This window comes from Dermacentor albipictus, chromosome 2 (assembly GCF_038994185.2).
Source record: "Dermacentor albipictus isolate Rhodes 1998 colony chromosome 2, USDA_Dalb.pri_finalv2, whole genome shotgun sequence".
NCBI classification, from domain to species: Eukaryota; Metazoa; Arthropoda; class Arachnida; order Ixodida; family Ixodidae; genus Dermacentor; species Dermacentor albipictus.
In genome coordinates, this window is record NC_091822.1 from 185,738,175 (window position 1) to 185,751,896 (window position 13,722).

General features: G+C 45.2%; 1 protein-coding gene and 1 long non-coding RNA gene across 2 annotated transcripts in view; one reads left to right on the forward strand and one right to left on the reverse strand.

The window, feature by feature from the left end:
• The window catches only part of LOC135920043 (brain acid soluble protein 1 homolog), a 112,292-nt gene that overhangs the window by 66,121 nt on the left and 32,449 nt on the right, over positions 1 to 13,722 (forward strand). Inside the window, exon 2 of the mRNA XM_065454104.2 lies at positions 10,391 to 10,600. Within this exon, the coding sequence (XP_065310176.1) occupies positions 10,431 to 10,600 (170 nt within the window). The 5' untranslated portion in view covers positions 10,391 to 10,430. The remainder of the gene's footprint in view (positions 1 to 10,390; positions 10,601 to 13,722) is intronic.
• The window catches only part of LOC135920055 (uncharacterized), a 45,901-nt gene that overhangs the window by 26,684 nt on the left and 5,495 nt on the right, over positions 1 to 13,722 (reverse strand). The window lies entirely within an intron of this gene.

Sequence of the window (13,722 nt, forward strand, 5' to 3'; positions counted from 1 at the left end):
AATTTCGCTCCTAAAGTTTGCAGGGGCGTGGTCGCTATAACTGTGAGGAACGAGTGAGTAATATGGAAGAAAATAAATGGGCTGGGAGAGTGTTCAGATGTTCGTACAGGAAAAGCACTGATTAACAGTGGTGGTAAAGAACTGGGAGCTTGCCAGCAAGTATGCCAACGGTATGGTGAGCAACAGAGCAACAAAGAATGTCAAGCGTAAAGTCAGAGAGGCTGATATAATCTTATGGGTGGTGGCAATGAAAAAATAAAAAAACTGCTTTCAGTAACTACCGAAGAGGAAAAGACTAAATCAGGGAAGAAACAATTTATGATAACTCAAAGGGAAACTCATTACTTTTCGTAGCCAGAGCAAGGTGCCTTAGAACACGCACTTATAAAGCGAAATACAACAAGGAAGAAGAAGCATGCGCTTGTTACGGTAAAGCTAGCCAAATGATGGAGCAAGTTTTCTTAGAATGTGAATAAATGTGCCCAGCGGTTGATTTAGGCACCTCTGACCTCCTTGAAACCCTTGGGTTCGGCGAGAGCTGGAGAAAAGTAAAAATATCCGCAGCATAGATTAGTAAGAGGCGATTGGAAGATTGGTGAAAGAAAAGTAGGCAAACGACAAACAACGGTGTCGTGCAAAACGGAGTTCAGAATAGAGGTTTCAGAAGGTTTGTTGATAGGAATTCTTCGTGTTTGTATTTCTCTTTCTCCTTCTTTCTTTCTTTGTTTAAATACAAGTAGGGCATTAGGCAATATAATGACAAGAACTTGGTGGCGCAACACACCGCCCCGATTCAAAGGGGACGCTCACAGCATCCATCTACGAAATCTGAGCCGTCGCGGTGTAACGCGACCTTTTTATTCTCTCCCGGGAACGCAAAGAACACGCGTAGCTGGATAAAAAAAGAAAAGACGCCGTTTCGCCAGCTCCTCCTTTCATTTCGTTTTTCGTTAACGAAAGCCAAAGTAAGTTTAGGGGTGCCCGTACAGGGCTTTTACCTTTGACACCGCGCCAGCAGCTCGCCTGGCGCGAACAAAAGCCAGCGCCAGCGAGCGCCGGCCCCGAGTAGCTCGCGGTTGTGCCGCGCCTCGTCCCGCGCGGGTCTATACAACAGCTCTGCGAGCGCGCCTTGCTTTCACGTCGGTCGTGCAGCAAGGAATCGCGAACGGCGCCAACTTTTTATTGCGCAACTGCGGCCAGCGCGCGTGCACTTGGATCGAAGGGGTTGCGAAACAACACCGCTCCTCGTGTTCCTCGTCATTACCGAGCCTTTGATGTCGCAGGTTTGACGCACGGGGCCTCAGTGCAGGTGCAAAACCGTGATTTTCACTTTCGTTATTTCAGTGTGTGTGTGTGTGTGTGTGTGTTTGTGTGTGTGTGTGTGTGTGTGTGTGTGTGCGCGCGTGTGTGTGTGCGCGCGCGCGTGTGTGTGCGTGTGTGTGTGTGTGTGTGCGTGCGTGCGTGTGCGTGTGTGTGTGTGTGTGTGCGCGTGTGTGTGTGTGTGTGTGTGTGTGTGTGTGTGCGTGCGTGCGTGTGTGCGTGTGTGTTAAGAGATCGCATGCACGCACGGACAGACACAAGCTCACTCAGTGCGGGCTTCGCTGTGCTGACCCGAGATCAACGCGTCGCTGAGTGCGCTAAACAAATGCTAGCATAATAATCTAGCTATAGCAATTGCGGACCCTTGGAATCTCTAGAGCACGTCTTGCTTGAGTGCCCAACTTACGGAGGCGAGCGACATTTATATAAAGTGAACGTGTAAAAGCTCGACCAAGGCCCTTTCATATTGACACGGATGCTGGGTCTCTGGCCTCTCCTATCAAAATAGCGAAAAGTCCTGGACCTCTTTTTTTGTTGTTTTTATATAATGAGTCAATAGGTTTGTTCTCTAAATTATGACCCACGCACGTCGTCTCGTCAAGGCTGCGATTTTATTTCATTTCGCATTAACTGTCAAGTTTTAACAAGATTACCTGCCTTATCGCCTCGGACATTTATTCCACTGCCGATACAATCACAAGACCTGCACTTTTAGAGCGCAGCTCTGAGGCGCCCGCTCCTGCGGCGTCGTACCTGGTGACCGAGAGTACGAGCACAGCGAAGGATGAAAGAGCGAACGCGGAGCACAGCGGGAGATGAAAGATGGCGAATAGCGAGGAGGGCGCGAGGAGGAAAACGGGCCTTTTTTTCTCTTTGGTGTCATTCGCCGCAGAGTAGCATGCAGACGAAAATACGCTGGCTAATCACTTTGCCTTTTCAATAAAGAGCTTTCTCTTTTTATCTTACATGATGAAGCACGTTCCGTACAGTTCGACTGTTCCAGTGAGAAACAGTGACACACGAGTGACTGGAATAGGAAAGATGGAGGAATAGGCGAGCGTGCATGAGTGAAAGAGGAAAATCGTCAAGAACTGTTGAGTGGACGAAGGGAAAGGAAGTATGGAAGTGCCAGAACGAACGAACGAACGAACGAAAGAAAGAAAGAAAGAAAGAAAGAAAGAAAGAAAGAAAGAAAGAAAGAAAGAAAGAAAGAAAGAAAGAAAGAAAGAAAGAAAGAAAGAAAGAAAGAAAGAAAGAAAGAAAGAAAGAAAGAAAGAAAGAAAGGACGCGGCGGAGCATACGTGACGGTTTGAGTGAGCGAGCGAGAGAACCCGCAAATGGCTGAAAGCATGACTGATTGAGTGAGATGCGAGTGAGTCAAGAGAACAAATGAATGACAGAGTGAAATAAGTGGAAAATCAGGTACATAATAGCGTCGGAGTTTACTTGAGCAATAATCAGGTCTTTTTTCGTCTCAAAGAACGAGCTGTATCTGAGCGGTACCCGCACATGAGTGCCCGCTGAATAATTTAGATAATTAAGAGCGACGGTGGCCGGGCGGCCGCGCAGAGGCCTGGTCATTGCATAGGAACGCGAGAAGAGGAGCGTACTGAGCGCACGAACTGAAACAAAACAGGCTGATTCAATCAAATTGCCTTCGTTTGGCCCACGTTTGCACCTGAATTAAAAACTTTGCCGCGCGCGACTGACATGAATATTCATGGAAGCGTAATTAATCAACCAAGAGCAAACCTGCGCGAGACAGTGCGTCTCGTGGAAGCTAATAAACGATATGGAACCGGAAATGCCGCGTCACTGGCTTTGTTTCGCACCAACTATATTGTTTGACGAGCTTAACGCTGTCTAACCTTTTGAGATTAGCGAGCATATATATATATATATATATATATATATATATATATATATATATATATATATATATATATATATATATATATACCTGTACAGAGCTTGAGCGGTGCTACAAGGCAAACACAACACGTATTTAATTTCAACAGTTTCGATCAGTGGACCGATTTTCAGGGTTTACAGGTGTTTTTGTAAACCCTGATGAAGATGGGTCCACCGATCGAAACTGTTGAAATTAAATACGTGTTCTGTTTACCGTGTAGCACCGCTCAAGTTCTTTACGTTTGAAAGGTAACCTGGAGAATTCCTTTTTACCTACGTTATATATATATATATATATATATATATATATATATATATATATATATATATATATATATATATATATATATATATATATATATATAATTCACGGTAACTTTATGTTTACCATATGAGTGTACGGATAGGCAGCCTCTAGATACAGAGCAATTTCCGCAATTACGTGCCCGATTAGCGAAGTTACGGTAATTAACTTTCTAATTATAAACAAGAAGTGACTACAGCAAATGAGCACTTTGGGGCCCGTCCTCCACAGTACCTATCCCAACGATCAAATTTCGAATAGCGGATTACAAGTGGGAGCTAGGCGAGAAATTAGTTCTGCTTGGCAGGCTCCTTGAAACCGAAAGTGGCTGGAAAAAGAGCGTCTGTGTCGTCGATGTCGATTTGTATACATGCGCCAGCCAATCAAATTCGCTCACTTCCGTTACGTCAAGCGCTTTTCGTTTACCTGAGAGTTTAGTTAAGGTGGGCTATTTACCCACGTTCGCTGTGTCACAGGTTTTGGCAAGTTTTCTGGGAGATCGTGTTATCATTGTACTCATCCGAAGTAATATTTTGGCTAGAAACAACGAGACGTTGTTTTTCTTATTAGCCTAGCATTAGGCGGCACGGCTCTCTTTCAGAGGTGAAGTCGGGAACAGATGCTGGTTTCACCTCTCTCGGGCGCACCCGAAGCTTCGGAGAGAGTATACGTACGGATCGCACATGGTGCAATGTGTGTTTTTTTCTTTCTTTTTTTTTGCGTGCGTCTCGTATTGAATTCTTAGGTGGTCACCAAGCGGGTTTCTTTGAAACCTCCTTGACGACTACAGCTACTTCAGAAAGCACGCTGAATCGAAGATCACAAGACGAAGAACTGCGCCAGAAACAGAGTTTAAGAGACAACAAATAATCAATCAATCAATCAAGCAATCAATCAAGCAATCAATCAAAAAGTGAGCTTTATTTAAACAAGTCAAAGAATGTGTACAAAAATAGTTGGACTAATAGCCTATGTGGCTAGTAGCTGGCCCAATACACAAAAGTACAGATACAGGTCAACCAAGGTAGCCTGAAAAATTCCTCTTTACCTAATATATATATATATATATATATATATATATATATATATATATATATATATATATATATATATATATATATATATATATATATATATATATATATATATATATATATGCAGGGTGCTTTTTTAGCTGAAGAAAGTTTTTAAAGTTAGACAAATATAAATCACGGTAGCTTTATGTTTACCATATGAGTGTACGGATAGGCAGCCTCCAGATACAGAGCAATTTCCGCAATTACGTGCCCGATTAGCGAAGTTACGGTAATTAACTTTCTAATTATAAACAAGAAGTGACTACAGCAAATGAGCACTTTGGGGCCCGTCCTAATGATTTTCTAAGTGTTCGCTGTGGCTTTGTGGATGAAAGAAAAATGTGTCAGCGCACCATCAGTCATGCTATCATCTGTAGACATTGATTTGATCGCAGGCGCGCGTAAGCATGCTGTCGCGTAGGGGAGGTCACCTAAGATGAAACCAGCGAAGGAAAAGCATACGCAAGAAACAAGTATACTGCATGGGACGATACTGGTCCTGTTTCCTGTTTGTGCTTGTTGTCGTTGTTGTTTCCCCTTTATGCTTGTTTCTTGATTATGTGTTTCTGTCGCTGGTTTCATCTCAGTTGAACATGTAACAACTTGCCCAGCCTTTTGCCTTGCTGTGGGGGAACGTGCCGTTTTAGCTCTTCTTTTTCTTTTCTTCTTTTTTACTGCAGCATAAACGCGATAACGCGTGGAAAAATAACCACTTGATATATAGACGCGCTCTGTCCTTCACTATACCATTGTTTCTGTCCCTGTTCTTCGTGTTGTAATCTTCGATTTGTCCGATTTAAGTATTATGAACACTCGATCTAGCCCCATTCCTTGCTTAACTTATAGCTATAGCCGCCACGTGCCACGACGAAGTCCCCAATACTCGAGAGTATAATAATCGCTTCCGGCCTCCGTCGCCGCGAAACGCGTAGAGAGCTGCCCGGCGCTACCCGTTCTTCAAACCCTTGCAGGATTACCGTTTCCCTCTTTTGGCGGTCGACCCCGCTGGCTAACAGCCCCTACTTCCTCAACTCACCCCCATTCCATCAATGGCCGTCCATGAAATTGCTCCCATCGCCTCATCGACGAACACTTCCGCAAATTCGCGCGCGCTGAGAAGCGTTTGATCGTCGTCGGTCTCCCCTCTTCCCTCGTTAATTCTGTGCAGCGCCGTTGCAACTGCTAAGAAAAAAAAAAATGGCTATGCAAATCAACAAGAAAGTTGTATCCATCCATCCATATGCAAATCAATATCACAAGTTGGAATCTACGTGGAATGAAGCTTTAATGAAGCGTATAAATAATTGCTATACAGCCAAATGCGATGCGTAAAAGTGGGTTTGTTTTCACCTTACGTAACGTGCAGCATTATGCAGCGTTTAAGCTTATGCACAGAACAAGTCGCAACAATGATTTCACGCAATGTTTCTGTTCGTGCACTGTGCCGGTAATTCGCAAGCTATGGTGAAATGGCAAACACCAGATCATCAGGCTAGGATGCAGAGTGTGGGACACATTTGCAGCGATGTGAGTGACGAGGACAAAGACGATGTATGGCGTCTATGGAGGAAATGATGGGGACCGGAGTTGCACGCACAAGTTACGACACATAGTGAATTCATTTAACAATGATTCATCCCTTGCGTCATTGCGGCAAATACCTGTTCTGGGGAATTATCCTTGAATGGGCACATTCGCAGTGGCACGTGTCCAATGGTTTAACGATGGGTTAACCCAAGTAAAGTAATTTAGTAAAATCAAAGAAGTCACCTAATACGCGCGTACACAAACACACCCACGCAGTCAGCCACAAAAGCTGGCAGGAGACGCGATTTGCGAAAAGGCTGAATTTCTGCGACGCCTGTGCACAAAACTTCTAATACAAGGTTTCAATGCTTGTTAGTTCTTGCGACGAACACAGTGATCCAACAAATTAAAAGAGTCATGCCTTAACAGACCATTAATTCACATCTGCCGTGAGAGCGGTGTTTCGTCAATGATAGACAATGACCATCAATCCAGCCCGCGTATCCATTAACGCGACTCGGTGAGCTAGTCGGTAAATGTTCTGGAAAGAAACAGAACTAAAAACGGGGGAAGAACAAAAAGACACAAGTCTTCTTGTTGTGTCTTCAAGTTCTGTCCTTTTTTCTAGCGTTGTTTACTTTCAGAACCATGTAGAATTTAGTGTTCCGCCCACTTATTGGGGCATATGGAGACTTCAAAAGCGATGTGCGAACTTTAATGATGTGCCGGGGATGTTGGCATAGCCTGGCATGCTACTGCAGGTGCTGGGTGACGGGGCATGAACAGCGATCAAATAAACACACAGACAGCACATTCACTCACGGATAATCACAAACACAGTGGACACATTCACAAAGTTGCCTGTGGGCCCGAAAAACACCAGCAGTGCTTTCAAGCTCGTATCTAACACTGCACGGTTCTAACCAGATACGCATCAGCAGTTCGTGATTAGGGGCATAAGAGATGCGGAACGCTGTTCAGGGGGCAAGAAAGGTTAAAAATATGCAGCGCGCGCGCTTCTCTTCCCCTTTGGACGCTTCGTCATGGCGGTATAGGGGTGAAAGTGCAGTAGACCGATTTCATAATCGTAAAGCAAGCCTTCCCGCGAGGCTAGCTTGCTCGAGTAGTTGCAACAGTCATTATTGTTATTTTTGTTTTGCATTCCACACATATACGTGGAGACAGTTTGCTTGTCGTATATGACACGCCAAAATGTAGGCTTGACTCTCATGACGAAACGGGGCGCCAGAGGCAAGCATGTGCAGATGTGGTGCTTCACTTTCATTTGAAACACGACGCACCCAGATTAGTCGGGCGAACGAGTAATGCAGGGAAGCGCACTTGCGAATTCGAGAAAAAAAAATGCTTTGTTGCGAAGTGGGTAGATATCGGTGTTTGCGTGATCACATTAGGTGGGCCGATTCCAGGGGCATCGTAATCCGCAGTCGCGTCCATGGGTCTTCGCCTGTTGGCGTCTTGTCGAACGGGCACGTTACTTTTTTCTTTTATAACCTGTAGGTAGTACATTAGGCATTATAATAGCAACTCGAGCTTGGTGGCGCAACCCACAGTCCCGTTCCAAAGGGGACGCTCGTAACATCCATCCATCCATCCATCCACGTCATTTCTATTGCTCAATACGCAGCACGGAGGAGAGCGGTTGTGTAGTGTTTAATTAAGCGCTTCACGATAGCTTCGCTTCATGCATATGCAGTCCAAGATGTGCGTTGGATCTGCACAGCTTTCTTTATTTATTTGTTTGTGTGGTTCTTAAGTATGTAGGCGCCGCCAGGAGTGCATGAGTTGGTTCGTTTATATCGCTATTTCTTTTTTTTTCTTTCTATTGCTCTTTTCGCTGGGTCACAATGACTTGCTGCCGTTAGGTCAAACATGTATATGCAGAGAGCCCGGGAGCACGCAAAGAAGCGTGACATTTCGCCGCTGTATATATGCGGATGGTTTCCCAGAAACCGGCAAGGGGGAGCGCGAAACCTCCTCTTATTTTATTTTATTTTCTTTCCCCCCTAAAAAAGCAACGCCTACAGCAGATCAGCTTGGCGTTGGGCTAAACTCGCGAGTGCGAAGTGCCGTGAACGTATAATAAGAGCGAGCTTCTCCTTTACACCTCTTCCCGTTTTTATCTCGTTGCCTCCTTTTTTCTCTGGTGCGTATTCGGGGATGTGGAAGAGAATATATTAAAGAAGAAATAACAAAAAGAAGATGATTTTAGCCCACCGCACTCACCCCCCCCCCCCCAAAAAAATAGAAAGGACGTGCTGAAGGACGTGAATTTGCCTCACCTTTTTCAGTCTACATTGTCGCTTTTCTTTTTTCCCCTTTGACTTCATTTGTTTTCTTTGTCATTTTCTTCCTTTGTGTTATTTGTTCATTTCCTCTTTTATGCACGTGGTGTGGATCGCTGTCGGCTTCTGTCATGAGGTGCGAAGTCTGAACAATTGAGGGGGAGTCGGCGCTTCTCGCCTAAAAGAAAAGGTGAAAAGTGTTGCACGCAATTGGGAACGTGTGAACGGGACCCCGTCGCACGGCCACTGCGTACGTTATTTTTTCTGAGAAGCTCAGAGGAAGCGAGTGAGAGAATGAAACTAGCAAATGGGGAATGGTGCGCAAAAGTTTCCTCCGAGACGGTGCATTTGACTTAGTTAGTTTCCTTGGCGCCCCAACCACCGCATTTTCTGTTCTTCTTCTTCTTCTTCTTCTTCTTCTTCTTCTTCTTCTTCTTCTTCTTCTTCTTCTTCTGTTTCCTCACTCTTTTTTAAAGAACGAATAGTTGTTTATGCGACGTTACCAGATTGTTTCAGACACGGGAACGATGTTGGAAACGTGGCTACGAATGTATAGTAACAATCCCACGATGTAATAGGTTGCCATCGGTATACATATGATGCCTTCTGGAGAACCTGCTAGCGAGGAAACGTAACACTTTACGTGTGGAAAGCAATTGAGAGTTTAATTCGTCCCTAAACTTCTTAACGTTTGCGGATACCGGATTCCCGGTGAAGTGCACATCAACGACAACGCTGGTAGCGACATCTGGCGACGCGGTGTCTAACCAAAGCGCACGCAACATGGTGGCTGAAATATCATAATATTCTAAGCTAGGAGAATATAAAAGAATTTGCCGGAGTGGAGGTGGCGCTCTTCAGATGAAGTCAGCGCCGCCACATTGTGGTGGGCAGAAAGCTCCGCGGCTGCCGGATTATGCGTAGCTACTGCAGAGCGCGGTGATCTTTCTGGACAAAGGTGCCTCTCCAGCACCTTTGCCCTTTTGTCTTGTTGGCCCACCCCCAAATGTCAAGTTCGGCCAACCCCAAATTTCAAGCTGGCCCACCCCAAATTTGAGATTAGCCCACCCCTGAATTTCAGGTTGGCCTACCCAAAACTAATTTGGCCTACCCGAAATCTCAGTTGGCCTACACCAAAATTTCAAGTTCACACACCCCTAGATGTCAAGTGGGGTCACGGCCATCCCCAAACATTAAGTTGGCCCAGCCAGAGAGAGAGAGAGCAAGGGCAGGAAAGGTAGGGAGGTCAACCAGACGAGCACCCGTTTTGCTACCCTACACTGGGGTTGGCGGAAAGGGTAATAGATAGAGGAAAAAAGGGAGAGAGCACTGAGTTCGTGTGGGAGCGCACTCGGTGCTCTGAGCGGCGAAAGTGCACGATATGATATGCGGCCGGTTTCCTACCAATCACAAGATGACCGCCTCCGGCTTCACTGTCCTTATGGGTAGATATGGACGGCTTCCACTGCGTGCTTCTTTTTCTTGAAGCTTATCAAATTTCGAAATATTCTTGTTAATTACTAAATTCGTAACGATTCTTCCCTCTCACTGTTTTTGTCATTATATATATATATATATATATATATATATATATATATATATATATATATATATATATATGGTATCACAATTTCGCGGTAATCTTCGCGTTATTGCCCACCAGCTACAGTCGGTGGACCGACCATCGTCAGAGGTTCACTTGCCTGTAACGCCTGACGAAGATATCAATCCACCGACCGAAATGTGTATGCAATCGACAGAGAGATGGGATAAAATGGAATAAGCCGAATTTGCGAAATACGGTCCGACGGGCCGTATACTGCAATGCTTTCCTCGCAGCGATTCTTTTCATTATCATTGTGGTGTTTCCCATTCTTCACCGTCACTGTACGTATGCGCGCGCACACACGCACACACTAACGAAGCGATGCGTTCCCGTGCGTGCGCAGGTGACTGCGGTGAACACACTCCCACTGGGCGATCCCCAAGATGCGCGTCTGCGTCTTCCTCCTCCTGGTGGCCGTGGTGCTGGTGGCGCTGGTGCACGCGAGCAGCGCCAAGCGACCGCAGCACGGCGAAGGCGGCGTCGAGCAGCATGGCACGAAGAAGCACCACCACAAGGAGCGCCGCCACGACGCCAAGCACCACGAAGGAAAAGGGTGCGTGGGGAAAGAAATTTGGGGAACGCTCAAGGGGGGCTTCGCCTCTAAGAGTGGAACGCGATAGCGTTCAAAGACCCTTACTGTTTTTCGTGCTTCCCGACAACTGCAGCTTATGTAACCGTAACCTTTACCGGGAAACGCTGGCTGCGAATGCTATGCACGAAGGCGAGCTTCCTGGTAGAAACGCGGCCCCTTGCGTTGGTCAATCTCCTCTTATTGATTCGCACTTTTAATATTTGATTCTGAGAAGAGCTAACATTTATGTTAGCACTGTCAGTGTTTTTTTTTTCAATACGTTTGTTTGTTGGCTGCCGTTCTCAAAATTCCGAGGAATAAGTTCTAAAAAATGAAAGACAAAGTGTGAGCAGCTTTGCTGGTAGAAAAGTGGTTGGGTATGCGTGGTTCGGAATTTGATTCGATTTTTTTTTTTTGCCGAAGCGTCGCCCTACGCCTCGTGCGGGCTCCTTAAAGCTCACGCGTTAAAAAGGGCAACTAGCTGCTGCTGCTGTTGGGCCAGTTGCTATATATAGCGTCGAAGCGTACGAGCCCGGCAAATCCGAAACAGCGAGCGACTTCAAAGAAAATTATAGCGACTCGTTCATGCTTCTGCCTGATGCTCGAGAGCACATTCGTACACAAAAAATAATGAAACGCATATTGAGTAAATTAATTAGTGCGGTAATTAGCAACTCGTTTGTTCAACCATGCAAAACTGAAAACTCCCCACAGCGTATTCAAAGCGCTTAACTATGGGCTTTGCGTTAAGTTTCGGGCGAAAAAATGAGAATTTTGAGGTATAAAATTCAAAGCATATATATATATATATATATATATATGAAATCATGCGTTCAGCTTCGCGGGGATGAAGGAACACTGAAGACGAATATTATACTAAAGAGACACGAGTGAAAAGGCGACTTGATTTCTATTAGTAAATTACGCTTGTAGGATAACAAAACGCCACTCGACCTTACCATGAAAGGAGCCTTGACAAACCAGGGAAAACGCGGATAACTGTGACGTCATGAACTGTGATGGCGTCTAACCGGCCTAGTTAACTACGCACCGCATTCCGGCTGCGGTGGCTGTTTTTCGATTGGGGCGAAACGTAAGAAAAGCCCTTGTGCCGTACATTGGGGCACTTTAAAGAACCCCTGGTGGTCAAAATTAATTCTGAGTCCTCCCACTACGGAGGAGCCTCATAATACGATCAATGTTACAGCATGAGAAGCCCAAGAACATAATGTAATTAAAAAGAAACACTAGAAAAATGCTTCGAAATTCATGACGTCGCAGTGACATATACTGGCGCTAGCTGCCACTGTTTTGGTGCGATATCCGAGAAAAATCACTTTGGCATTCATTTCCTCCACAAGTAATCAATAGCTTTCTGCAAAATTGAGAATAATAGAACTCTCCAGCACTTCAGGTGATTAGACGAAGCTTTTCCAGCTTTACCTAGGTTGTGGCAAAGGAATATAAAAAGCGTGGCCATTTCGTCGAACGATGGACGGCCCCCCTGTGGAAAATGCGTCGCTGAACAGCCGTCTTCATTGTCCCCTTTCTGTTTGCAAAGCAGTACGGGGACCGTACTTGACCAAAAAGAAGATAAAGCACGAGAAGTGGTTCTTTATGAAGAAAGGAAAGGTTAGCACTGTCTTCTAGAGACGTTGAGGGAGCACGGCTCAGCGCCATCTGGGAGGGGGATATGGGGATGGGGGGGAGAAGATAGGATAGGAGAAGAGCGTGCAAACAAGCAGAGCATGACGTGGGGACCCTCAGTGAGAGGAAATTGGCGCGCATGCAAACAAGCCGGCAGGCGTCGACAACTCCGCGTGTACATATTCACTGCCGGCGTTTCCCAATTGTTGTCAACTGCGACGCTGTTGCGTACTGCTGTGTTTACTCGCTTCTAGCGGGCACCCGATTTTCACGGACAGAAATGGACAGCACAGTCCTCCGCGATTGTAATACTCACTCCGATTTTCGTACTTCAGGAAATTATAAATGCAATGATCGGGATTGTTCACGCAACAATTTTTTCACGGAGAGAGTGAGGTCGACGGCGATTTGTTCACAACTGGACAAAAAAGAAATTATGAACGGTGTGCGGATAGTAATTTTTGAGACCGAATCGAATAGTGCCAGTAATGAATCGAATATCGAATACTTTTCCAACAGTCTCCGAATAATGAACAGTTGTATTCACAATTGATATAAAACGACGTTCACATCTTAAAATTCGTGACGTTAGTAAGTTTCTATCATTACATTACACGTTATGAAGCTTTCTTCACTAAAAGCACGAATGGAGTATCAGGAACAAATAATCAGCTTGTACGAATACTTCACATAGCGAACGATTGCTGCGCAGCCGGTAAAATTTGGCTCTATGACCGGCGTAGTCTGCCCCACTTCACGCAAGTTCTCGTGTTTCATGTCAATGCTAATGCCCACGGGGAATGAAATTTATCGTACTTTTGAAACAGTTTTGTGTCCGATTGCGCACAGCTGACGTTTTGAAATGCTCGAGAACTATTCGAAAAATATTCGTATTTACGAATAGTGACTATTTGATTCGTTACCCGAAATTTTCGATTACCCTCGCATCTCTAAAATTATTGCATTCAATCTGCAGTGGACTGGGCGCCACTTAGCGTTCCTGTGCAGATGCCTCCTTATCGCTATCAACAGCCCAGAGTATCTTATCTTCGGTGCCGCCTATGGCGTTTGAGATAACGCATTTCTTAAACGCCTTGCAGACCAAGGCTGCCCGATGTATACTTACAGAACGGACACAAATCTACCAGAACTCACGCAGCTGCAGCGACACGTGATTGCAATTTATTCAAAATGTTCCTTTACTACACACACACAAGATCAGCGCACAGAAGCACCGATTCTTACATACGGAACAAAGCAGCCCGAGAAGTTTTTTTTTTTTATTGATATGATATAAGGAGATGTTGGCGCGCAATTTAAGGCGCCGGCTACTCCTTATCTCTTGGGTGGTTCCGTCATACATCATTCAGGGTTCACGGTTACATATCAAATAATCATTTCACACAAGCACCAGGACTTATAAAGCAACGTTTCCACAGGAAGACTATGGCAAATGT